At 44.8% G+C, this 23628-nt stretch overlaps 1 protein-coding gene across 1 annotated transcript; it reads left to right on the top strand.

Moving 5' to 3' along the window:
- Positions 1 to 494: 494 nt before the first annotated feature.
- On the top strand, positions 495 to 23386 carry LOC139310060 (zinc finger protein 585A-like). The gene is made up of 6 exons (XM_070934224.1): positions 495 to 1181; positions 3685 to 3775; positions 8470 to 9645; positions 18761 to 19455; positions 19967 to 20057; positions 21609 to 23386. Exons 1-6 carry the CDS (start codon positions 495 to 497, stop codon positions 22751 to 22753), a joined length of 3885 nt encoding a protein of 1294 aa, XP_070790325.1. The 3' UTR covers positions 22754 to 23386.
- Positions 23387 to 23628: the final 242 nt, after the last annotated feature.

Below are 23628 nucleotides of genomic sequence, written 5' to 3' on the forward strand. Positions count from 1 at the left end.
CATCTATATGTGCCATCTAAACTTGTGCGCCCCTGTTTAATTTCCCAAGGCCTGTGAAATGTTGAGCAGTATTTTAACAGGGTAAATTTAAAAGCAGCAATCAAATTAAATGCACTGTAAAGTCAGGGCAGTTTCAGGAGGGAATTCTCAGAATCGGTGGGGCTTTCAGCATGCAGAGGCAAAAACCTATTTCAGATATTAAAAGCTGACTTTTTCCCCACTTCAGAGATTAACATTATGTCTTTATTGGTTTGATTTATATTCCTGTTTTGTACGCACAGGACATCACAGCAGCCTGAATGGATTTCTGCAGAAAGTTCCCCATCCAATAAAATAGCTGAATATTGATTTTACCCGATAAAATAATGCTTGTAGAAAATTAAGTGGACCCAGATCATCAAGAAGCACTGGAGAGAAACAGACCTTTATGGATCCTTGGCTTCCCTTTTGTGCATAAGTAATTATGACAATTTCTATTCCTGCCAGGAAGAAAGATGGAGGTACAGGATTCGACAGGATCTCAGGCAGGAAAGAGAACGACAGTGAGAGGAAGCGTTCAAACTGTGGCAACACAGGAATATCTAAAGGGTTTCACTACATCTCAGATTAAACAAGAACCAGAAGAGGGGCTGGACCAGTTGTGTGAGATCCAGAAAAGAGAAACTCTGAGGGCTCCATATTTGGATGGAAGAAACTCTCCACCTTCTCAGTCCTCACCAGAGAATAACACTAGGCCGCCTTTTAGCAGAAAGGCCGATCTCCATCAACGGTCCCTCAGAGGAAAAGCTGCATCCGAAACCTTGCCAGGCCTGGGCTGCATGGAAGTTCCCAAATTTTACGAAGGCCTGGATTCCCCAGTGGAAGTGAAGGAAGAGTTGGTGGAGGAGGGCAAGCTCAGTGTGGTGCTACAATGCCAACACTTCCGGCAGTTTCGCTATGAGGAAGCTGAAGGGCCTCAGAAAGTGTTTGGTCAACTCTGGGACCTTTGCTGCCAGTGGCTGAAGCCGGAGCGTCACTCTAAGGAGCAAATCCTTGAGCTGGTAATCTTGGAGCAGTTCCTGATGATTCTGCCTCTGGAAATGCAGAACTGGGTTCGGGAACAGCGTCCGGAGACGGGGAGCCAGGCGGTGGCTTTGGCCGAGGACTTTCTTTGGAGGCTGCCACAAGGAGCTGAGCAGAGGGTGAGCATGAATCCTTGTCATGTTGGGCACCCTTGTAGAGCTCAGTTTACGGCCACAATCGAACCGCAAATTAAGTGAGACATTTGTTAAGTGAATTTTTGCCCCCATTTGCAACTTTTCTTGTTGTTAAGTGAATCATTGCGGCTGTTAAGTTAGTAACATGTTAGTTAAGTGAATCTGACTTCCCTGTTGACTTTGCTTGTTAGAAGGTGGCAAAAGGGGATCACTTGGCCCCAGGACACTGCAACTGTCATAAATATGAGTCGGTTGCCAAGGTTTCTGAATTTGATCACGTGAGGGTTGGAATGGCGCAATGGTCATAAGTATAAAAATGGTCATAAGTCACTTCTTTCAGTGCTGTTGTAACTTCGAACGGTCACTAAGTGAATGGTTGTAAGTCGAGGACTACCTATAGCCTGCCAAGGGAGTGTTTTTCATGACAAAAAACTCAGGAGGAATCTGATGTTGTGTTTCCATGTAACCCTTTTTATTAAAAGACATCGGATTTTGTGAACGGCAGCTCATCATCGGATGCTCGGCATGGCTAAATTTTAATTAGGGTTGAGAGAAAGATTTGGTGATGCAGATGGGGGAAAGCAGAGCCATGAGAACCTGGTTAAAAGCCTCTTATCAAATAGCAATTGTAATGTGTTATAAACCTAATGTCAGTGGTGGGTTGCTACTGGTTCGCCCCAGATTGGGCGGACCGGTAGCGGTGGCAGCAGGAGGCTTCACCTACCCACCTGGACACTTCTGTACATGTGCAGAAACTGCGCATCCATGAGCGAACAGGAAGTGACAGGTTTTGAACCCACTACTGCCTAATGTGTATGTTGAGACATAGAAACATAGAAAAGTGATGGCTGAAGAAGACCTAGTGGTCCATCAGGTCTGTCTTTTGAGTTATTTTTTAATTTAATTTTTTATTTTTGTTGGATGATGGACATTTTTTTTATCCCAAGCACGTTTAAACAATCTGGCTGCTCAACTTACTGACCTTGGAAGGATGGAAGACTGAGTCAACTTTCAGCTGGTGAGACTTGAACTGCCGAACTCCTGGCAACCTGCAGTTGCAGGATTAGCCTACAGTATTCCATTCTAACCACTGAGCCACCACGGCTCTTCAGACAGTACATAGTCAGGTCCTCCAATCTCTCCTGATATGTTCTGACCCTCAAATCTTGCACCATTTTTGTTGCCTGTTTTTGAACTCGCTTAATCTTATCAATATATTTGTTTAAAGTACATCCTTTTGAGATGTCTGGAGCCTTTTGCTGTATGTGAGTTCAGGAAAATCTCAGTCTGTGGTGCTGTTAAAGAGAGGCCTGAACACATAGAGTCAGTTTCTAACACATTACAATTGTTAAGATAGCCTAACCTGGATTGTGTTTGTATAACCAACCTGAATTCCTTACAGTGGTGGGTTTCAAAATTTCTGTGGTTCTGTGTGTGTAGCATGGCTTGGTGAGTGTGGCTTGATGGGCGTGGCAGGGGAAGGATACTGCAAAATCCCCATTTCCTCCTGATCAGCTGGGACTCAGGAGACAGAGAATAGATGGGGCAGGGCCAGTCAGAGGTGGTATTTACCAGTTCTCCGAACTACTCAAAATTTCCGCTACCGGTTCTCCAGAACTGGTCAGAACCTGCTGAAACCCACCTCTGATTCCTTAGCTTCTTCTCATCATAAATTTAAAATTTCAATTTCAATCCTACAGGATTCGAACCACTTTATGACTCTGATGATGTCAATTGCAGTTCACAAAAGGTTCATTTTTTTAATTAATTTGCTGCATTAATATCCGCCCCCAGTGCTAAATTCAATGAAAGTACAACATTTCTTTATGCACAGTTAAGAAATTGGAATGGCTTAAATGGGATCCATTTTGACTGGCATTCTTCTCAGATTCAGGGTTAGGGTTTTTTTTTTTAAATTTTTTTAAAAAATTGATTTATATGCCGCCCTTCTCCGGAGACTCAGGGAGGCTTACAATGCGTTAAGCAATAGCCTTCATACTTTTGTATATTTATACAAAGTCAGTTTATTGCCCCCACAATCTGGGTCCTCATTTTACTTACCTTAGAAAGGATGGAAGGCTGAGTCAACCTTGAACCTGGTGAGATTTGAACTTGCAGTAATTGCAGGCAGCTGGTGTTAATAACACTGATAATAACAGTGCTTTAATATGCTGCACCACCAGGACTCTTCTCCATATATTTTCTCCCTATATTGCCAATCTGAGAGATTCAAATTAGAATATTTAAACTTGTTCTGGACAACTAAGCTGTGGTTTCCCTTGTAACTTTACCAATCTTTAAAGCAGCCTACTTGTGTCACCTCATTGCTTCCTGAACCCCAGTGGCCTTTGAAAATGATTTTGCCAGAGTTCAAGAAGGGCTAAAATGAATCTCTGATTGATCGTGGTTTGTGTACCAGCTGTTGTCTGATATTGAGAACATGTGTCCCAATCGTCTCCTTAGACATCTTCATGCTTCTCACATACAGGAAGATCTGGTGGATTTGCATCATGAGCCTTCCAATTCTGAATTGGATCCGTTGGATATCGTGAAAGTTGAGGTCCCCATGGATGGAGACAGTGAGTAGACCAAAATGCTTTGAAAAACCTGGGGATGAAATCTGGTAAACATAGGTAGAACATGGTTGATCAGTCTGAAACTACATCCTGATGATGGCCTTCGGTGTATTTGAAGGTGCTTGTCACCACAAATCTTAGTGACAAAATTGCCAGTCCTAATTGTGGTCACTAAGTGAGGACTACCCACGTTCATTCATCACCACCCTGCGGTCTTATTTTTCCTGCAGTTGATGGGGAGGAGACCAATGTGCAGTAGGGAGTCTCTCTGGATGGCTTTCCTATTAGAGAGCTGAGGTGCTGTTGCTGGACGAGGAGTGGGGACACTAAAGTTCCAGTCTCTCCTTAGCCATGAAAGGTCCCTCAGTGTCAATTCCACTTGATAGACCAGACCAAAGAAATCAACACCACAGGAAGACTCTAACACAGTTGTAACTGCAAAGACCAATTGTAAGTCACTTTTTTCAGTGCTGTTGTAAATTCAAACAGTTGGTTTTCAGATGAAGGCCTCTTCTGTATGCACAGAGGGTGGGGCGCACATGGGGGGGGTGTTGCATATGTATTGCATTATGGGTGTGCACCCATGCCCACACACTTCCAGCACTCTGTGCCGAAAAGGTTAGCCATCACTGGCTTAAAGTATAGCTTAAAGTGTCAGGGTGCCAAGTAGCATACTCTTAGCAAACAAAACTCCGAGGCAGGTAATTTCTTCAAAGAATAGTTTTATTTGATATGTCATATTGGCATGGGTTGGTGAAAACTGACTCTGAATATTCCCGTGGATATCACCTAATTAAAAGTGAAAATTTGTCACTTTCTCAAAACAATCAGTCATATGGTCGAATCAGGATACAGCCCAGTTGGTAGGTGTCTCCAGTCCCCTCCTTCCGAGCACCTGCAGGAATGATCTTGGTTCCCACGAGAAAGCATTTTGTTTTGGCTACAACACCCCAACTATCTCTATTTCCCCCTCCCTATCACTGGTCACTGCAGTTGGCTTCCTTGAGCTGGAGTTTACTCTTCCCCTTCCGGGGGAGGGAAGACTTCAACGGCTTAACGGGCGAATTTCCCCCTCTCTGGGGTCTTCTGGTGGTTTTTTTAGTTTGATTGATCTTTGCTTGTGGGACAGGAGCTGGGGCCAGGCATACAGATGCACGGTGGCCCTGCTGGCACCATCGGAAGCACTTGATTGGTGCCATTGAGACTCTCTTCAGCCGGTCCTCCACCTGGCAGGTGCTAGTTTGCCTGCCGAGCTGTCTCTTGGGCTTTTTCTCCAGTGCTTCCTTCTGGTACTGGTGGAGCTCAAGGTCCATGGCCATCACTATTTGGTACCAGTCGTGCATGCGGTCTGGGACCCCCAGCAGATACAGGTATGGTGTAGCAGCTTGTCCAAGCCTTCTTTAAAGAACTGGACCAAGAGGCACTTGGGCCAATGTCACAGTTTTCTGGCAATTCTACGAAACTCCCTAACATACTCTTCGGCCGGGCGACCTCTTTGCTTGATGGCTTTGATTTCTGCCTCTGCTTCTTGGCTTTGGCCTTCATCTTCAAAACTGCTCCTCAGCTTCTGCAGGAAGTCATTGATGTTTCCGAGCTCTGGTGCGTCTTCGTTGTACAGTTGGGTCACCCTCTCCACTGCCTCCCCATCTAGATTTTCAGTGATGGCTTGGATTATTTCTTGATTGTTAGTGTAGGCATTCCCATAATGGTCAATGTGTGTCCACACTCGGTTCAGGTGGTAAGCCAACTTGTCTGGACTGTCATTGAAGGCGGCCCTAAAGTGTGGAGGACTTGCCAGCCAAGGTGGTGGAGGAGGAGGTGGTGGTGGTGGCGGAGTTGGAACTGGGGTCCACTGAGCTTGGACCCAGCCTTGCCCCAGGTAGTATACCCAACTGGATGGCACCTACCAAGCTGGCAGTAACTGGGACTGTCTAGGGGGGCTAATTGGTCTCCTGCTTCTTGGCAGGCTCCGCTGCAGTCCCGAGCTCAATCTGCCCAAGGGGAGTGACAGCGGGCTGGCACCACCGATCCCTGCCACAATTGACCGGTCCCACCTGGGGAGAATTGCTCTTGGGCTGGAGTGTTCTGAAGGGAGTGGCGGAGGACTCGCGGCTTGGGTAGACCAAGTCCCTTGGGGGGGAAACATGAGAGTTGACTGGCTTAAGATGACTAGTACGTTCAGGCTGGTGTGAGTGACCCACACTGCTGAGGCTCATCCAGTCGAATCTCTCCAGTAACCCCTCTAGGGTCTGGCTATGGGCCGCGGTCTGATATCTCCAATCCCCAGAATTGCTAAGGTCTATGGGCACCATCGACCTCCACTCAAGGATTGTGGTCCACGATTCTTTTGTCTAAGTCACGGGCTGCTTCCTCACTGGCTCCTGGAATGCAGGTCGGCAGCTGAAGTCTCCCTTCACCTGGTAGAGCTCCTTGGTGGCTGGCCACTTGGTGCAGATCTTGGGTCAGGTGCCCACCTGGCGCGCGATCTCTGCCATGGTTCTGCTATCCACTGTGTCTCCAAGGGGATGGGCAGACTGTCAAGAGGGTCCCCATAGGCTGCCACAGTGTCTTCAATCTCGTTCTCTATCTTCCCAGTCTTCCAGTTGCCGGGAAGATTGGGTAAGTGGCCAGGGCACAGGACTCCGGATAGTGTCTCCGGTTGGAGAGTGAAGTTTAGTAGAGTTGGCTTAATGTCAGGTTCCAAGTAACATACCCTTAGCAAACAAAACTCCAAGGCAGGTAATTTCCTCAAAGAATAGTTTTATTTGATATGTCATATTGGCACAGGCTGGTGAAAACCGACTCTGAATATTCCCACAGTTTTCACCATTAAAAGTGAAAGTTTGTCACTTTCTCAAAACAATCAGTCACATGGTCCAATCAGGATACAGCCCAGTTGGTAGGTGTCTCCAGTCCCCTCCTTCCGAGCACCTACAGGAATGTTCTTGGTTCCCATGAGAAAGCATTTTGTTTCGGCTACATAACCCCAACTATCTCTATTCCCCTCTCCCTAATCCTCTTCTCCAGTTTGTCAGTGCTGAAGTCCCCAAATGGCCTCAGTCAGGCCAGCTTCAGGGCTGACAGGCAGCCCCCCTTAATTTAAAAGGAGTTCCTCGAAAAAGACAAGAAAGAACACAAAAAGATGATTAAAAACAAGCTAACCTCCTCTTCCTCCCGCTGGAGGCCCCTGTGTTTTATGGAGGTATTTGTTTTGGAACTGCTTAACCAATTTGTCTGCCTTCACATCCCACAGGGTGTTAATCCCAAATTGTATATCTTAAAGTATAGTTTAAAGCTTCTTGGATGAGAAGCGAAACATCTTCTCCAAATCCAATTTTAAGTCTAGGTAGAAAGTTTTCTTTTTTGGGCTTTAATCCTTTAATTTCCTCTTTGTTCTTCTCCCTCCAATTAAAATTCCCAAGTGCCAATTAGCTGCTTATTTCTGCGCCAGGACCTCTTTTAAGTTTTTTAAAATTTCTTTTTTACCTGTGAGTTGGCCAATCACTCGCCTGGTACCAATACTCCATTCAATCATCACTCCTGCACAAAATCTTATTCTGGTTGCCCCAGCTTCAGAGCGGTCATTTTAATGGCCGCCACCCCCGACGTCGGTTCAGAGAACTGCCTCCGACCCTTCGAGGAACTTGCCTGTTCCTCTTGGTTGTCTGAGGTGCCTCTCTTTCTTCACTGTCCCTACAAGACAGTTCTGGTCCAAAGACCCCCCCGACAGCGGTTTGTCTGGCTGGATTTTTGTAAGGCTCGTTGGAGCCTGCTATTTTCCAGCCAGTCTCGCTGCGACGCTTCAGGTTCCTCCAGAAGCGAAACATCTTCAAAAAAAAAACAAGAAAGTCCAGTTGCCTCCTGAAAAAGCACCTTTGGGACAACCACGACCTGGATAACTAAGAATCTCTACAGATTTTAATCAGATTGGTTTTATTGATCTTTGAGATGACCATAAGAACACATAAAATTGGGACGCAGGTCAGGAGTTTGTCTAATATGTCTGACGCTGATGCACTTTTCCTCTTTAGCAAGCAAAAAAGCAAAAGCCCTCAGGTGCCCTTCCTGGGCTGGCAAGCTAAGCAGGGATAACCCTGGAAAGTCCATGGATGGGAGACAAATTGGGAAGAAAAGGTCTGAAAGCTAGATTGTGGAGGGGGAGAAAAAGTGCTCCAAAAAAGGAAATGACAATTACAGGCAGTCCTCGAGTTACATCCACAATTGAGCTCCAAATTTATGTTACAGTTGTTAAGTGAGCTTTGCCCCATTTTACAACTTTTCTCATCAGACTTGTTAACTGAATCACTACGGTTGTTAAATGAATCTGGCTTCACCATTGACTTTGCTTGTCAGAAGGTCGCAAAGGGGATCACATGACCCCAGGACACTGCAACCATCATAAATGTGAGTTAGCTACCAAGAACCCCAATGTAAATCACGTGACCATGGGGATGATGCACTAATCATAAGTGTGAAAAACAGTAATAAGTCACTTTTTTCAGTGCTGTTGTAACTTTGAACAGTCACTAAATGAACTGTGGTAAGTTGAGGTCTACCTGTAGTTTCTGTGTTGCTGTCAAGACACCTGTATCAACTAATCCATGAAATCAGCAGGCATTGAGTACCACTCTGAAGAGATTTGAGTGGAATTTTTGTGCAGTATAATTGACGTCCTCCTAACTTGCTTGTTCTTCTAGGAAGCTCCGACCACCAACACTACTTCCTCGGAGAAGTAACAGACTTGCCCGAGGGAATGTATAGTAGCAGGAGGATGAAGGCCACTTTTGACTCTCCTCCAAGGAGTCAGAAAGTCCTACTGAAAGAAAAACTGCACAAATGCCAATATTGTGGGAAGCTCTCTGACTGCCGCGCCCACTTGATTATTCATGAGCGAACCCACACAGGGGAGAAACCTCACAAATGCTCAGCATGTGGGAAAAGCTTCACCCGGAAGGAATCTTTGATTATCCACGAGAGGTTCCATACAGGGGAGAAGCCCTACAAATGCTCATTGTGTGGTAAAACCTTCAGTGATAAAATCGGGCGCCTCATCCATGAGAGAACTCACACCGGGGAGAAGCCGTACAAATGTTCTGAGTGCGGGAAGAGTTTTGGCACTCGTTGCAACCTCCTGAGGCACCGGAGAGTTCATACAGGCGAGAAACCATACCATTGCTCAGACTGTGGCCAGAGTTTCCGATACAGACCGCAGTTAGTGATCCACGAAGGGACCCACAAAGGGGAGAAGCCTTATAAATGTGCAGACTGTGGAGAAACTTTCAGTCAGACGCGACATCTGGTGATACATAAGTGGACTCACACGGGAGAGAGGCCTCACCAATGTGCCGTCTGCAGCAAAAGTTTCAATCAAAAGTCGGACCTTATTACGCACACCAGGACCCACACTGGGGAGAAGCCGTATGTCTGCTCCGACTGTGGGAAGAGTTTCATTTCGAGTTGCCAGCTGAGGAAGCACGAGAGAATTCACACCGGTGAGAAACCGTACCAGTGCGCAGAGTGCGGGAAATGCTTCACTTACAGTTCTCATCTCACCACGCACCAGCGGACACATACGGGTGAGAAACCTTACCAGTGCCCGGATTGTGGGAAATGTTTCATTTCTAGTTCTCACTTCACCGCCCATAAAAGGACACATACTGGCGAGAAGCCCTACCAGTGTACCTACTGCGGGAACAGTTTCATTCAGCGATCGCAGCTTGCCAAACATGAGAGGTCGCACACAGGAGAGAAGCCCTACATCTGTTCTGAGTGCGGGCAGAGCTTCCGGTGGAGCCAAGGGCTGAAAAAGCACATGCGGACTCACACTGGCGAGAAGCCATATGGGTGCTCCGCGTGCGAGAAAACATTCTCCAGTTCCTTTAATCTGTCCAGGCATCAGAAAATACATGCGAGGGAGAAGCTATAATGGGGTGCTTTTAGACAAAAGATGGTAGGGTGATCGATATAGCTCTATACAGGTAGTCCTTGTTTGAAATGACAATCGACATGAAAAAGGGGACTTACAACCTGGATTGACACGGTCATGTGACAAAAATTTTGGGCACATGACAACAAAGCTATTTGCGGTATCCCATGGTTACCTGACCACATTTTTGTAATGGTTGTTGCAGAAAACCAGCACTTGGCAAAACTGCATCCATAGTAAACAATCGGTTTGCGTAAGAACCATGGTGTTTATGTAAAAACAGCAGATTTTGCTTAATGAATTTGGTTATACACTTAACAACCACCGTGAAAGGGTTGGTAATATCAGGTTGGTAATATTCTGTGACTGTTGTGACATGACTGTAATGGACAGGCTCTGAGCCATGGTGGCTCAGTGGTTAGAACACAGTACTGCAGGTTACTTCTGGTGATTGCCAGCTGCCTGCAGTTCGGCAATTCGATTCTCACTTGTTCAAGGTTGACTCGGCCTTCCATTCTTCTGAGGTGGGTAAAATGAGGACCCAGATTGTTGGGGGCAATATGCTGACTCTGTAAACCACTTAGAGAGGCCTGTAAAGCTATATATAAGTCTAAGTGCTATTGCTACTGTTATGTCAAGGACTGCCTGTTGTGGGTGTAGTATGGCGTAGGTCAAGAAAGAACACAGAAAGAAGGGAACCAAGTCGTGTTTGGTCAGCTGCTGAACCAGAATGCTGTAAAGATCTGGTTTGCTTGTTTCTTGAGAATGACCTTATTTCCCATTTGGCTACACCTGCTAGTGGGAGAAACTAAACCAGAAGTATCTCCTCTCCACTCCCAAATCTGCAAGGTAGTGAGATTGCCAGACCTAATGATATTATCATGCTGAAATATATTCTAAGACATTGCAAAGAATGCTGAAGTTGGGTACAAGGTCTTGTTGCATTTTAAAATGGTTATATGGGTAGTCCTCGACTTACAACCACAATTGAGCACAACAATTCTTTTGGCAAGGGAGAAATTTGTTAAGTGAGTTTTGCCCCATTTTACGACTTTTCTTGCCTCATTTGTTAAGTGATTCACTACAGTTGATAAATTAGTAATCCAGTTATTAAGTGAATCTGGCTTCCCCATTGACTTTGCTTATCAGCAGGTCACAAAAGGGAATCACGACCTTGGGACACAGCATCCATCATAAATATGAACCAATTGCCAAGTATCTGAATTTTGATCACATGATCATGGGGTCAAGTGTGAAAATCGGTCATATGTCACTTTTGTCAATGCCGTTGCAATTTGGAACAGTCATTAAATGAACTGTTGTTAAGTCAAGGACTACCTGTATTATGGTTTTATAGCAAGTGCTATTTGGGAAGAGAGCTCGACATCTGCAGATGTTTCAGAACCTTGTGTTACATAACTGGTGCAAATTCTTTCTCTGTTTCATTAACCATGATTGGTAAACTGGTCTCTGGCTCATTGTTTTTTTTAAAGAAGATTGGAAAATGGAGTTTCCAAAGTGAAGAGTTGCTAGTTTATATACCACCCTAAACAGGTCAGAGAAAGGACTTCCTTGGTGTGGTTTGTGAATAACTCTGAACATATTTTTTTTTCCTAAAAACTTGACCGAGTGCAGACTGAGATACCATGGTTTGTTCAACAAAGTATGATTAGAAATAAACTCAAGTGCAGTACAGTACAGTGTACGAATGCAGGATGTTTAGCCATTTTTGATGGCAAGAGGAGTCACATACAAGACAAAGATCATTCTCGGAAAGCCCGAATACTTCAGTATGTAGTTTGCAAATGTGGCCTGTATGTTTGCTCATTGATTGAAAAGTTAATCTGTAAATCAATTGCAAGGAACCTGATTGGATTCCAGCTTTGTGACGGTTCCCAGTTTACTACAGGTAGTGCTTGTCTTAGGACCAGTCGATGAGCAACCGTCTGTTATGAACTTCCCTAGGGGTACTTATGAACCACATTTGATCTGATGGTTGCCACTCCCTCCCACAATTTCCTTGAGTGTAATCAAGGAAATGCAATCAAGTTGCATTTACAGCCTTTTTTAATGTCCGGTGGTCACATGACTGCATCCCAAGTTGCATTAACAGAGGGGTTCAATCAAGATAACATGAGGTACTAATACCGATCTATAAAGCCTTAGTAAGACCACACCTAGAATACAGCATCCAGTTTTGGTCACCACACTGTAAAAAAGATGTTGAGACTCTAGAAAACGTGCAGAGGAGAGCAACCAGGATGATTAGGGGACTGGAGACTAAAACATATGAAGAATAGTTACAGGAACTGGGCATGGCTAGTCTAGTGAAGAGAAGGACCAGGGGAGACATGATAGCCGCCTTCCAATACTTGAGGAGCTGCCACAGAGAGGAGGGGGTCAAGCTATTTTTCAAAGCACCTGAAGGCCACACAAGGAATAATGGATGGAAACTGACCAAGGAGAGATTCAACCTAAAAATGAGGAGGAACTTTCTGACAGTGAGAATAATCAACCAATGGAACAGCTTTGCCTTCTGAAGTTGTGGGAGCTTCATCACTTGAGACTTTTAAGAAAAAATTGGTCTGCCATTTGTCAGAAATGGTGTAGGGTCTCCTGCTTGAGCGGGGGGTTAGACTAGATGACCTATAAGGTCCCTTCCCACTCTGTTAATCTGTTAATGTTGAGACTCTAGATAAAGAGTGCAGAGAAGAGCAACAAAGATGATTAGGGGACTGAAGGCTAAAACATATGAAGAACGGTTACAGGAACTGGGCATGGCTAGTCTAGTGAAGAGAAAGACCAAGGGTGACATGATAGAAGTCTTCCAATATTTGAGGGTCTGTCAAAGAGAGGAGGAGGAGGTCAACCTATTTTCCAAAATACCTGAAGGCCAGACATGGAATAACATTGAAACTGAACAAGGAGAGATTCAACCTAGAAATAAGGAGAATCATTCTTGGTCAGCATGAGCGAAACTGCCTCCCTTTGAGCTTTTGGCCTGATGTGCCATTGTGTCCTAAATCCTTGATAGCCACCGAAGAGCAGTCAGAAAATTTTAGGATGTAGAGAGGCTTTGGTTTATGCTGAGAATCACTCCTACCAAAGGGCAGGAATCTTTTGATCAGCTTTCTGAAAATTAGTAGCCTCCAAGTATTTTGCTCAAGCTATTTGGGAACTATAAGGCCGAAATCTAACCCATCTAGAAATTGGGGAAGGCTGCTCTAGACTTTGCAAGAATGAAGATGGAAGGATAATATCTCCTATCTAGATCTGATTTGGAAGCAATACTGGTTAATAAATAGAACATCTTGCTTCATGGAGTTGTGCGTGCTCCTTTGCTGGAGGTTTTCAAGAAAAGATTAGACAACCATTTATCCGGAATGATATCAGGACTCCTGCCTAGGGCAGGGGGTTGGACTAGAAGACCTCCAAGGTCCCTTCCAGCTCTACAATTCTGTGACATTTGCAGGTATTGTTCCACATTTCATTATTCTGTTATTGGATGATGCTTACAATCATTTTAGGGCTGTGCGCACACAAGCAAGACCTTCATACATTTTTATGAAGCACAGCACCTCCCTAATTTTGAGAATCTATGTAGGATCAAGCTTCACTCTTCAAGCTTTGCTCAGTTGCAAAGATAGGTTGTGAGCAGGGGTGAAATGCTCCCTGTTCGGTCTGGTTCGCCGAACCGGTAGTAAAAAATGTTAAAAAAAAAGTTCAGACAATCAGCTGAGCGATGCGTGATCGTCGGAACTTTAAAAAAAAACTTAGCATTTTTTACTACCGGTTCTCTGGAACTGGTAGTTAAAAATCCTTTTAAAAGTAAAAAAAGCTTTTGATGATTGCATGCCTTAGCTGTGATCATCAGAGCCTTTTTTTTTTATCTTTAAAAGCATTTTTTTACAACCTATTCAGGCGAATAGCTTGTAAAAAAATGCTTTTAGAAGGAAAAAAAAGGCTCCGAAGATCGCGCACCACAGCTGATCACCCCCCCGTGTGATGTTCTACTTACCCCATGCCTCCTTTTAGCATGCACTGCACGCGTGTGTACCCCGCATTTGCAGCCAGCGAATTGGTAGTAAACCGGTTCAGATTTCACCACTAGTTGTGAGGATGTTATCCTGCATCCCCAAGACTAATAACTGGCTGGAGCAGTCCTTACTTATCTCCATGGGAGATGCCCTTCGTTGCTTCCTGTTTCAACGTAGTGCCCCGGACCCAAATGGTTACCCTTGATTTAGTTCTCGCTTATTGCAAAACAAAGCTTCTTCATCAACTACAGTGGCGATTATTGCACCATTGAGAGATCCAAAGGAACAGGTTAAGGATAGATCATCTTGGAGGAAGTATTGCCATATGGTCGCAAAGGACTTACAACAGTTCATTTAGTGACTGTTTGAAGCAACGGCACTGAAAAATGTGACCTAGTGACCATTTTTCAGAGTTATGATGGTTGCACCATCCCTGCGGTCACTTGATTTACATCTGGATGCTTGACAACTGACTCACATTTATGACGGTTGCAGCATCCCAGAGTCCTGTTATCCCCCTTTGCAACCTTCTGACAAGCAAAGTCAATAGGGAAAAACCAGATTCACATAACAACTGTGTTACTAACTGCAGTGATTCACTTTAACAAATATGGCAAGAAAAGTCATAAAATGGGCCAAAACTCACATAACAACATAAATTTTGGGCTCATTTGTGATCATACGTTGAGGACTAAATATACCTGTACTTAATTTAATATCTGGAGCAGTGAAAGGTTGGACAAAGAGTAAGAACACACAGTTGCAGCTAATTGGTTGAAGAGAGCTGGCCATTGCATGAGGCAATATAAGCTGTGATAGGCTACTCTGAATGTGAAGGGGGAGTTTCCTTGTTTCCCGCTTTTTTTCCTCTGTGTGCTCTGTAATTTACCTCATCATGTTCCTGCTATGTTGATTTACCTCACGATGCCCCTGTTTGGCCAACTATCTTGTTTGCTCTAAATATAATTGTTTATATAAAACTACAAGTTTGTGTCAGCGTCTCTCTGACCCCATTGAGATACTAGCTGTGCAATTCCCTCTCAACCTGATGGGACATAATCAAAAAAATATTTCAAACATCTTAGTGATCGGACAAGCATGTTTTTCAGCCGTCTGTCTCTAGATGGCAGCCTGTGGATCAGCAGTGATCTGCATTTACACAACTGTCAATGCAGAGGCTGCACCAATGATTGAGGGGAAAGGACTTGAAACCCTTGAGTATTAAATTGGTAGAGAGGATATTGGTGGGGAAGAGAAAAGGGTCAGAGAAACTTCCTCTTCTGGCTCGCCCATGAAGGGAAAGTGGTGTGCAGAGAGGCTTTCGTGCTTTTCCCAAGGTGGAAGCAGCATCTGGAAGAGTTGAGGGCAGGTGGGAGGAGAGGCCGGGAGCAAAAATTCGGGCTGTTTAGTTTCCTCCCCAGTGTAAAAGCAGAAAAGCAACTAGGTTCAAACATGTCGGCTGCTACCTATTTTATAAATGAAATACATTCTACTCCATTGGTGTTGCATACTTCAAAAGTCGTGCCTTCAATTTTCTGGTGGTTGGGGGATTTAAAAAACCTCCTTTAAGTTAGTTTTGACTCATTGTGGTTTTATGGGCATGTTTAAAGGGCAGCAATATGAGACTGATCTGCCAGTGCTATCTTCTGAGATTTTTTTTCTTCACTTCCATGTCCAGCCAACCAACCAACAAACACTGGTTTTCCTAGTGCTGTCCCGTCTGTTTATTAACCAGGTTCAACTATGCTTAACACACCTACTCAGACAAAGCAATTCTCCATATGATTGCGAAGTCTACGGTGGCCAAAAATTGCTCCTTTGCAGACTAAGGAATTTTGTGAAAAGGCTTGCAAGGAGCTGTGCCTATTAATGCAATGGATTAGAAAAGGCGCTACCAGACTCCTCCTGACATGCTTTATAAGATTAAATATTGAGGAAAAGGCAGCATCTCCAGCCACGAATTGCATGGTTGAAGGATGGTGGGCTTTGCAATTGCCCCACTTCAACATCCATGCATTCCTAATTTGCACCTCTTGCAGCTGTGGATTAGGGCATGCAAGTTTCTTTTACTATTGCAGTGATTGTCATCTCTCTTTTTTTAAAAAAATACTAGTGCTTGCTTTCCATTTTTTGGCTTTTCTTGGTGTGTGTGTGTGATATGGGTGAGCCTCTGGCAGTGCCACAATCACCCCCCTCCAAGCAGTGGCTTCAGGGAAGGGGTTAAACGCAGAGAGCTTTCCTCTTGCGCCTAGAGAGGAGGCAGGAAAGGAGGCAGGAAAGGGGGAAAGGGGGTGGTTGGGAGCCCAGTTTCCTACCCATCCCTCCTTTCCTTTCTGGTCTCCAGACATCCCTTATGCCAGGGCTGCATAGATCCCTTCATGGGGAGGGGTGCTCAAGATGCGCCAGGTGGGCAAAGGACGCTGCAAGAGGAGGGTTGGACCTGGAGGGGGAGGAGGGAGAGGAGGGGAGAGGAAAGGCGGAAGAGGAGGAGGGGGAATCCCCAGGTGCAGGAAGGGAAAAGGAGATTCTTGGGGGGGGGGAGAAGCGTGGAGGCAATCTTTTTACAGCGGGTCCCCTTCCCTTCTGAATTCTCTGGTTTTTACTTGCAGCCGCTGCGCCTCTGCTAGACTCTGATTCCCCTTGAAATCCTTCCTTCCAAGTCTCCTTCCTTCCCCTCAGCCCAACATCTTGGTGCAGGACAGCTCCCTGCTTGTGGCTTCCTGGTGTTGCCGTTCCCAGGTTCCCGGGCTGCTGACGGGGAAGGATCGGGTCCCCAAAGTAAGTCTGGAGGGATAGAAGAGGTGGAAGATTTGGGGAGACCTGAGTTCAGAGGGAAGGTGGTTGAAGGGACTCCGTCCGAGGTTATGAACCATGCTAGGAGGAGCCCAGTGGCATCTGAAAGGTTGGTGAGACCTGAGAGGTTTGTTTTGAGATGCAGCATCTGAATCTGCCTCTCTTAAGATGCCCAGACTCCTTTTCTGGTGACTGCTGCCTTCCTCTTTATCTCTGCCCCACTAACTGAACATCTGTGTGGAAGTTTTCAATTTTACTTTTACCAGGTAGTCCTCAACTTACCACCACAATTGAGCCCAAAATTTCTGTTGCTGAGTCAGACATTGGTTAAGTGAATTTTGCCCCATTTTACAATTTTTTTTTGCTCCAGTTATTAAGTCAAGAGTCTTGATAGTACAGTGGTTTAGTGCACCCTGTTATTAACACAGCTGCCTGCAATTTCTGCTGGTTCGAATCTCTCCAAGGCTCAAGGTTGACTCAGCCTTCCATCCTTTCTAAGGTAGGTGAAATGAGGACCCAGTTTGTGGGGGCAATAAGCTGACTTTGTATAAAATATACAAAAGAATGAAGGCTATTGCTTAACGCATTGTAAGCCGCCCTGAGTCTCCGGAGAAGGGCGGCATATAAATCAAATTAAAAAAAAAAAAAGTGAATCACTGCAGTTATTAAGCTTAGTAACGTGGTTGTGAAGTGAATCTGGCTCCCAATTGATTTTGCTCAGAAAGTCACAGAAGAGGACCACATGATTGCAGGATACTGCAACCATCATAAATATGAGTCCACTCTCAAGCACCTAAATTTTGATCCCGTGACCAGGGGGATGCTTTCCAACAGTTTTAGAAAGAAAGGACTCTTGGAGCCAGGTTTTACTCCAAATGGCACCCGGGTTGTTTCTTGCTGATGTCTTCTTCTGAAATTAGTTTGACTTCCTGATTTAATGTATAGTTTCAAGATTTCATAGCCACCTGTATGTGCCATCTAAACTTGTGCGCCCCTCTTTTAATTTCCCAAGGCCTGTGAAATGTTGAGCAGTATTTTAACAGAGTAAATTTAAAAGCAGTGATCAAATTAAATGCACTGTAAAGTCAGGGCAGTTTCAGGAGGGAATTCCCAGAATCGGTGGGGCTTTCATCATGCAGAGACAAAAACTTGCTATTTCAGATATTAAAAGCTGACTTTTTCCTACTTCAGAGATTGCCTTAACATTATGTCTTTATTGGTTTGATTTATATTCCTGTTTTGTACACACAGGGCATCACGGAAGCTTGAATGGATTTCTGCAGAGAGTTTTCTCCATCTATAGCTGAATATTGATGATTTGCCTTATAAGGGTAGAATCAAGATTTTATTTGGAGATAGTAAGTGATAATTCTTACAGTTTATTATAGAAAACTCTATATTAAGGATCCCTATGCATTGGAAGATAAATTTAATAATTACATATGCTGTTCTAACCATTAGCTAAATTGAAGTAATTACAGAATCATATCTGGGTCGTCTTCCGAGCTTTCGGACTCATGCTGGAGTCCCTCTTCAGGGAACTTCTCTCTAGCAGAGAGTGTGCTGTTCTGTGTGTGGTATTTATAGTGTCTGTTGTATGTGGGTACTGGGATGTGTTGATGACTGGCTTTTAAATTGTTGGTTGTTGTTTGCTTATGCTGCCCAGCTCTTCACTTTCTAATTACTTGATAGGCTGGCCGGTAAATCAGCACTCTTATTTGACTGACGAAGGGCCTGTTTCCTAGGTGTCAATCACTTCCCTAGGTATTTTTGTGCCTGTTTGTCCCCCAAACTTAGTAGCTTGTGTTTTTGTGTGAGAACTATAAATACCACTAAAAATACAACACACAGAACAGTACACAGTATAGTACACAGCTAGAGAGAAGTTCCCTGAAGATGGGCTCCAACATGAGTCCGAAAGCTCAGAAGACCAAAACCACATGCACACACACACACAGAGATGCCTTCATTTGTGGTATAATTACGTGAATGTGATTAATTATATTTAATTAATATATTTGATATAATTAATCAAATTAACCCAAGCATTAAAGCAGTTCCCCAAGGATTATTTATTTTGACTGCCTGTTGGATTTTCATAATGCTTCTAGAAAATCCAGATTGTAGAACTGGATCCAGATCATCAAAGAGTACTGGGGAGAAACAGACCTTTATAGATCCTCAACTTCCCTTTTGTGCATAAGTAATTATGATAATTTCTATTCCTGCCAGGAAGAAAGATGGAGGCAAAGGACTCGCTTGGATCTCAGGCAGGAAAGAGAGAGCCAGCGAGGGGAAGCGTTCAAACTATGGCAACACAGGAATATCTGAATGGTTTCACTACATCTCAGATTAAGCAAGAACCAGAAGAGGGGCTGGACCAGTTGTGTGAGATCCAGAAAAGAGAAACTCTGAGGGCTCCATATTTGGATGGAAGAAACTCTCCACCTTCTCAGTCCTCACCAGAGAATAACACTAGGCCACCTTTTAGCAGAAAGGCCGATCTCCATCAACGGTCCCTCAGAGGAAAAGCTGCATCCGAAACCTTGCCAGGCCTGGGCTGCATGGAAGTTCCCAAATTTTACGAAGGCCTGGATTCCCCAGTGGAAGTGAAGGAAGAGTTGGTGGAGGAGGGCAAGTTCAGTGTGGTGCTACAATGCCAACGTTTCCGGCAGTTTCGCTATGAGGAAGCTGAAGGGCCTCAGAAAGTGTTTGGTCACCTCTGGGACCTTTGCTGCCAGTGGCTGAAGCCGGAGTGTCACTCTAAGGAGCAAATCCTGGAGCTGGTAATCTTGGAGCAGTTCCTGATGATCCTGCCGCTGGAAATGCAGAACTGGGTTCGGGAACAGTGTCCGGAGACGGGGAGCCAGGCGGTGGCTTTGGCCGAAGACTTTCTTCGGAGGCTGCCACAAGGAGATGAGCAGAGGGTGAGCATGGATCCTTGCCATGTTGGGCACCCTTGTAGAGCTCAGTTTACGGCCGCAATTGAACCCCAAATTTCTGTTGCTAAGTGAGACATTTGTTAAGTGAGTTTTGCCCCATTTTGCAACTTTACTTGTTAATCATTGTGGCTGATAAGTTAATAACATGTTTGTTAAGTGAATCTGGCTTCCCCATTGACTTTGTCAGAAGGTGGTAAAAGAGGATCACATGGCCCCAGGACATCTCAGATTCAGGGATGGACTTCTCCATCATTGACAGTCTGAGACATTAAAATTAGGACATTTTAAACTTGTTCTGGACAACTAAGCTGTGATTTCCCTTGTAACTTTACCAATCTCTCAAAGGTTTGTAGTCTTTGAAAATTATGTTGCCAGAGTTCGAGAAGGGCTGAAATGAATCTCCAGTCGATCTTGATTTGTGTACCAACTGTTGGCTGATATTGAGAAGATGTGTTCCAATCATCTCCTTAGACATCTTCATGTTTCTCACATACAGGAAGATCTGACAGACTTGCAACATGAGCCTTCCAATTCTGAACTGGATCCGTTGGATATCGTGAAAGTTGAGGTCCTCATGGATGGAGACAGTGAGTAGACCAAAATGCTTTGAAAAACCTGGGGATGAAATCTAGTAAAGGAAATCTAGTAAATCTAGTAGAGGAAAGTGGTTGATCAATCTGAAACTACGTCCTGATGATGGCCTTCAGGGTATTTGAAGGTGCTTGTCACCACAAATCTTAGTAACAGAATTGCCAGCCCCAATTGTGGTCACTAAGTGAGGACTTAGTCACCACCATGTGGTCTTATTCTTCCTGCGATTGATGGGGAGGAGACTAATGTGTAGTAGGGAGTCTCTCTGGATGGCTTTCCTATTAGAAAGCTGGTGTGTGCAGGGGTGAAGATGCTGTTGCTGGACTAAGAGTGGGGACACCAAAGTTTCAGTCCCTCCTCAGCCATCAAACATCCCTCAGTGTCAACCCCACTAGGCTTACTGAGTCATTACAATACAAACCTATTTTATTGTAACAGCTGAGAATTACGTTCATTCCGAGCTGAGTCCCAATTAGTTGCAAAACAAGTCCTTCAGAAGAAGTCCTTCGGGATAATCACCAACCTTTATCTTCTTTGACACCCTGCCAAAGGCCTTACTTGGCAAAGCCCCATGAAATTCAGAAACAAACAAGAGATGCCGACTGAAAACAGAGTTCACAACATTGCTTTCCTGCAAAAGTCCCAAGTGCCTTTGTTTCTCTTTTAAGCCTTATGGGAGGGGCCAATCATCTCCTGGCCTTACTCCCGAGTCATCCCTTTTGCTTTAGTTGCTCTTGCCTTCTGGTAGCTCTGTGCATGCGTGCACTAGGAACAGACTCTTCCTGTTCCTCTGCCTCTCTGCTGTCTGACTCTGGGGGCTCCGGAGTCCGCTCATCACTCCCAGATGGCCCTGGCCCCATCTCTGCCTCTGACACAGAGCCCTCGTGTGGGCCTTCCCCAGACTCCAGGACTGGCCCATGTTCCTCCCCAGCCTCCTCACTGTCCAACTCCGCTGCCAGCTCCGCAGGCTGCTGGCGGACCACAACAAAAGTGCTCCAAAAAAAGAAAATGACAATTACAGGCAGTCCACGACTTACAACAACAATTGAGCCCCAAATTTATGTTGCTAAGCGAGACAGTTGTTAAGTGAACTTTGCCCGATTTTAGAACTTTTCTCATCACTCTTGTTAACTGAATCACTGCAGTTGTTAAATTGGTTGCACTGTTGTTAAGTGAAACTGGCTCACACATTGACTTTGCTCAGAAGATCACAAAAGGGATCAAGTGACCCAAAACACTGCAACCATCATAAATGTGAGTTAGCTGCCAAGCATCCGAATACAAATCATGTGACCATTGGGAATGCTGCATAGTCATAAGTGTGAAAAATGGTCGTAAGTCACTTTTTCCACTGCCACTGTAACTTTGAATGGTCACTAAATGAACTGTTGTAAGTCAAGGACTACCTCTTGTTTCTATCTTGCTGTCAAGACACCTGTATTGACTAATCCATGAAATCAGCAGGCATTGAGTGCCATTTCAAAGAGATTTGAGTTGAATTTTTGTGCAGTATAATTGACGTATTCCTAATTTGCTTGTTCTTCTAGAAAGCTCCGATCATCAACACTACTTCTTCGGAGAAGTGACAGACCTGCCCAAGGGAATGTACAGCAGCAGGAGGATAAAGGTGACTTCTGACTCTCCTTCAAGGAGCCAGAAAGTCCCACTGAAGAAAAAACTACACAAATGCCAATATTGTGGGAAGCTCTCCGACTGCCGCTCCCACCTGATTATTCATGAGCGAACCCACACAGGGGAGAAGCCCTACAAATGCTCGTTGTGCGGCAAAACCTTCAGTATTAAAGGCAGGCACCTCATCCATGAGAGATCTCACACCGGGGAGAAGCCGTACAAATGCTCTGAGTGCGGGAAGAGCTTTGACACTCGCTGCAACCTCCTGAGGCACCGGAGAGTTCACACGGGCGAGAAACCCTACTGTTGCTCGGACTGTGGCCAGAGTTTCCGGTACAGACCGCAGTTAGTGATCCACGAAGGGACCCACAAAGGGGAGAAGCCTTATAAATGTGCAGACTGTGGAGAAACCTTCAGTCAGATGAGGCATCTGGTGATACATAAATGGACTCACACGGGAGAGTGGCCTCACAAGTGCGCCATCTGCAGCAAAAGTTTCAATCAAAAGTCAGACCTTATTACTCACACCAGGACCCACACGGGGGAGAAGCCGTATGTCTGCTCTGATTGTGGGAAGAGTTTCATTTCGAGTTGCCAGCTGAAGAAGCACGAGAGAATTCACACTGGGGATAAACCGTACCAGTGCGCAGAGTGCGGGAAATGTTTCACTTACAGTTATCACCTCACAACGCACAAGCGGATACACACGGGCGAGAAACCTTACCAATGCCCGGATTGTGGAAAATGTTTCATTTCTAGTTCTCACTTCGCCACCCATAAGAGGACTCATACTGGCGAGAAGCCACACCAGTGTACCTACTGCGGGAACAGTTTCCTTGAGCGATCACAGCTTGCCAAACATGAGAGGTTGCACACAGGAGAAAAGCCCTTCGTCTGTTCTGAGTGTGGAAAGAGCTTCCCGCAGAGCCAAGAGCTCAAAAAGCACATGCGGACTCACACTGGCGAGAAGCCGTACGGGTGCTCCAAATGCGAGAAAACGTTCTCCAGTTCCTCTAATCTGTCCAGGCATCAGAAAATACATTTGAGGGAGAAGCTGTAATCGGGCGCTTTTAGAGATAAGATGGTAGTATGATCAGAGTAGCTAGATACCTGTAGTCCTAGTTCGAAGTGACAATCGACCTGGAAAGGGGGACTTGCAACCTGGATTTGGAGTTCTGACTGTCAGGTCACCTTCATGGTCATGGTCAAATTTTGGGCAGTTGTCAACAGAACAATTTGCAGTATCCCACGGTCACCTATCCATATGGTCTATCCATATGATCACAAAGGACTTTGTTAAGATACAGGTAGTCCTTGACTTACAACAGTTCATTTAGTGACCATTTGAAGTTACAACGGCACTGAAAAATGTGACCTAATGACCATTTTTCAGACTTATGACTGAAGAAAGTTAGCACCCACCCTCCTCCTAGAAGAATGAAATATTTTAGGAAACATTGAAAAGGCAGAATATTATATTTCCCTAAATGAGAACTGGAGAAACATGTTTTTTTTCTGAGGCAGGAAACAGACTCAGTCTTTCTTAATAACCCCAAAGATACTGTGGAGGCTACCTTTTAGAAATGCAGATTTGGTAATCCATTCAAGATAGGATTAAAACCCCAAGGAAGCCAGCATCTAGGATTAATTACATTTGTTAAACAAGATTAAAAACCCCAACTCATTGCTGGCCTTCAAGAGACAAACTAACTAAAACCAAATAACAAAATACACAAAACAAGCCTCTAAATTACAAAATGCTTTAGAACAAAGTGTATAAATATCAGCGGTAAAATGCTACGGGTTCACACCTGTTTCGGGCGAACCGGTAGTGATAAAAACTACCGGTTCAGGTGAACTGGTAGTAAAAAAAAAAAAGCTACCGGTTCCTTCAAACCAGTATTTCCAACGATCAGCTGTGCCACACGATTTAAA

This window comes from Pituophis catenifer, unplaced genomic scaffold (assembly GCF_029215685.1).
Source record: "Pituophis catenifer annectens isolate HBS135680 unplaced genomic scaffold, rPitCat1.0.hap2 SCAF_2, whole genome shotgun sequence".
Classification (NCBI taxonomy): domain Eukaryota; kingdom Metazoa; phylum Chordata; class Lepidosauria; order Squamata; family Colubridae; genus Pituophis; species Pituophis catenifer.

Coding starts and splice junctions, on each gene's coding strand:
- LOC139310060 (XM_070934224.1), top strand. CDS start 495: ATGGAGGTACAGGATTCGACAGGATCTCAGGCAGGAAAGAGAACGACA. Junction 9,646..18,760: donor GTGCGAGAAAACATTCTCCA/GTTCCTTTAATC, acceptor TATTCCTGCCAG/GAAGAAAGATGGAGGCAAAG. Junction 20,058..21,608: donor GGTCCTCATGGATGGAGACA/GTGAGTAGACCA, acceptor TTGTTCTTCTAG/AAAGCTCCGATCATCAACAC.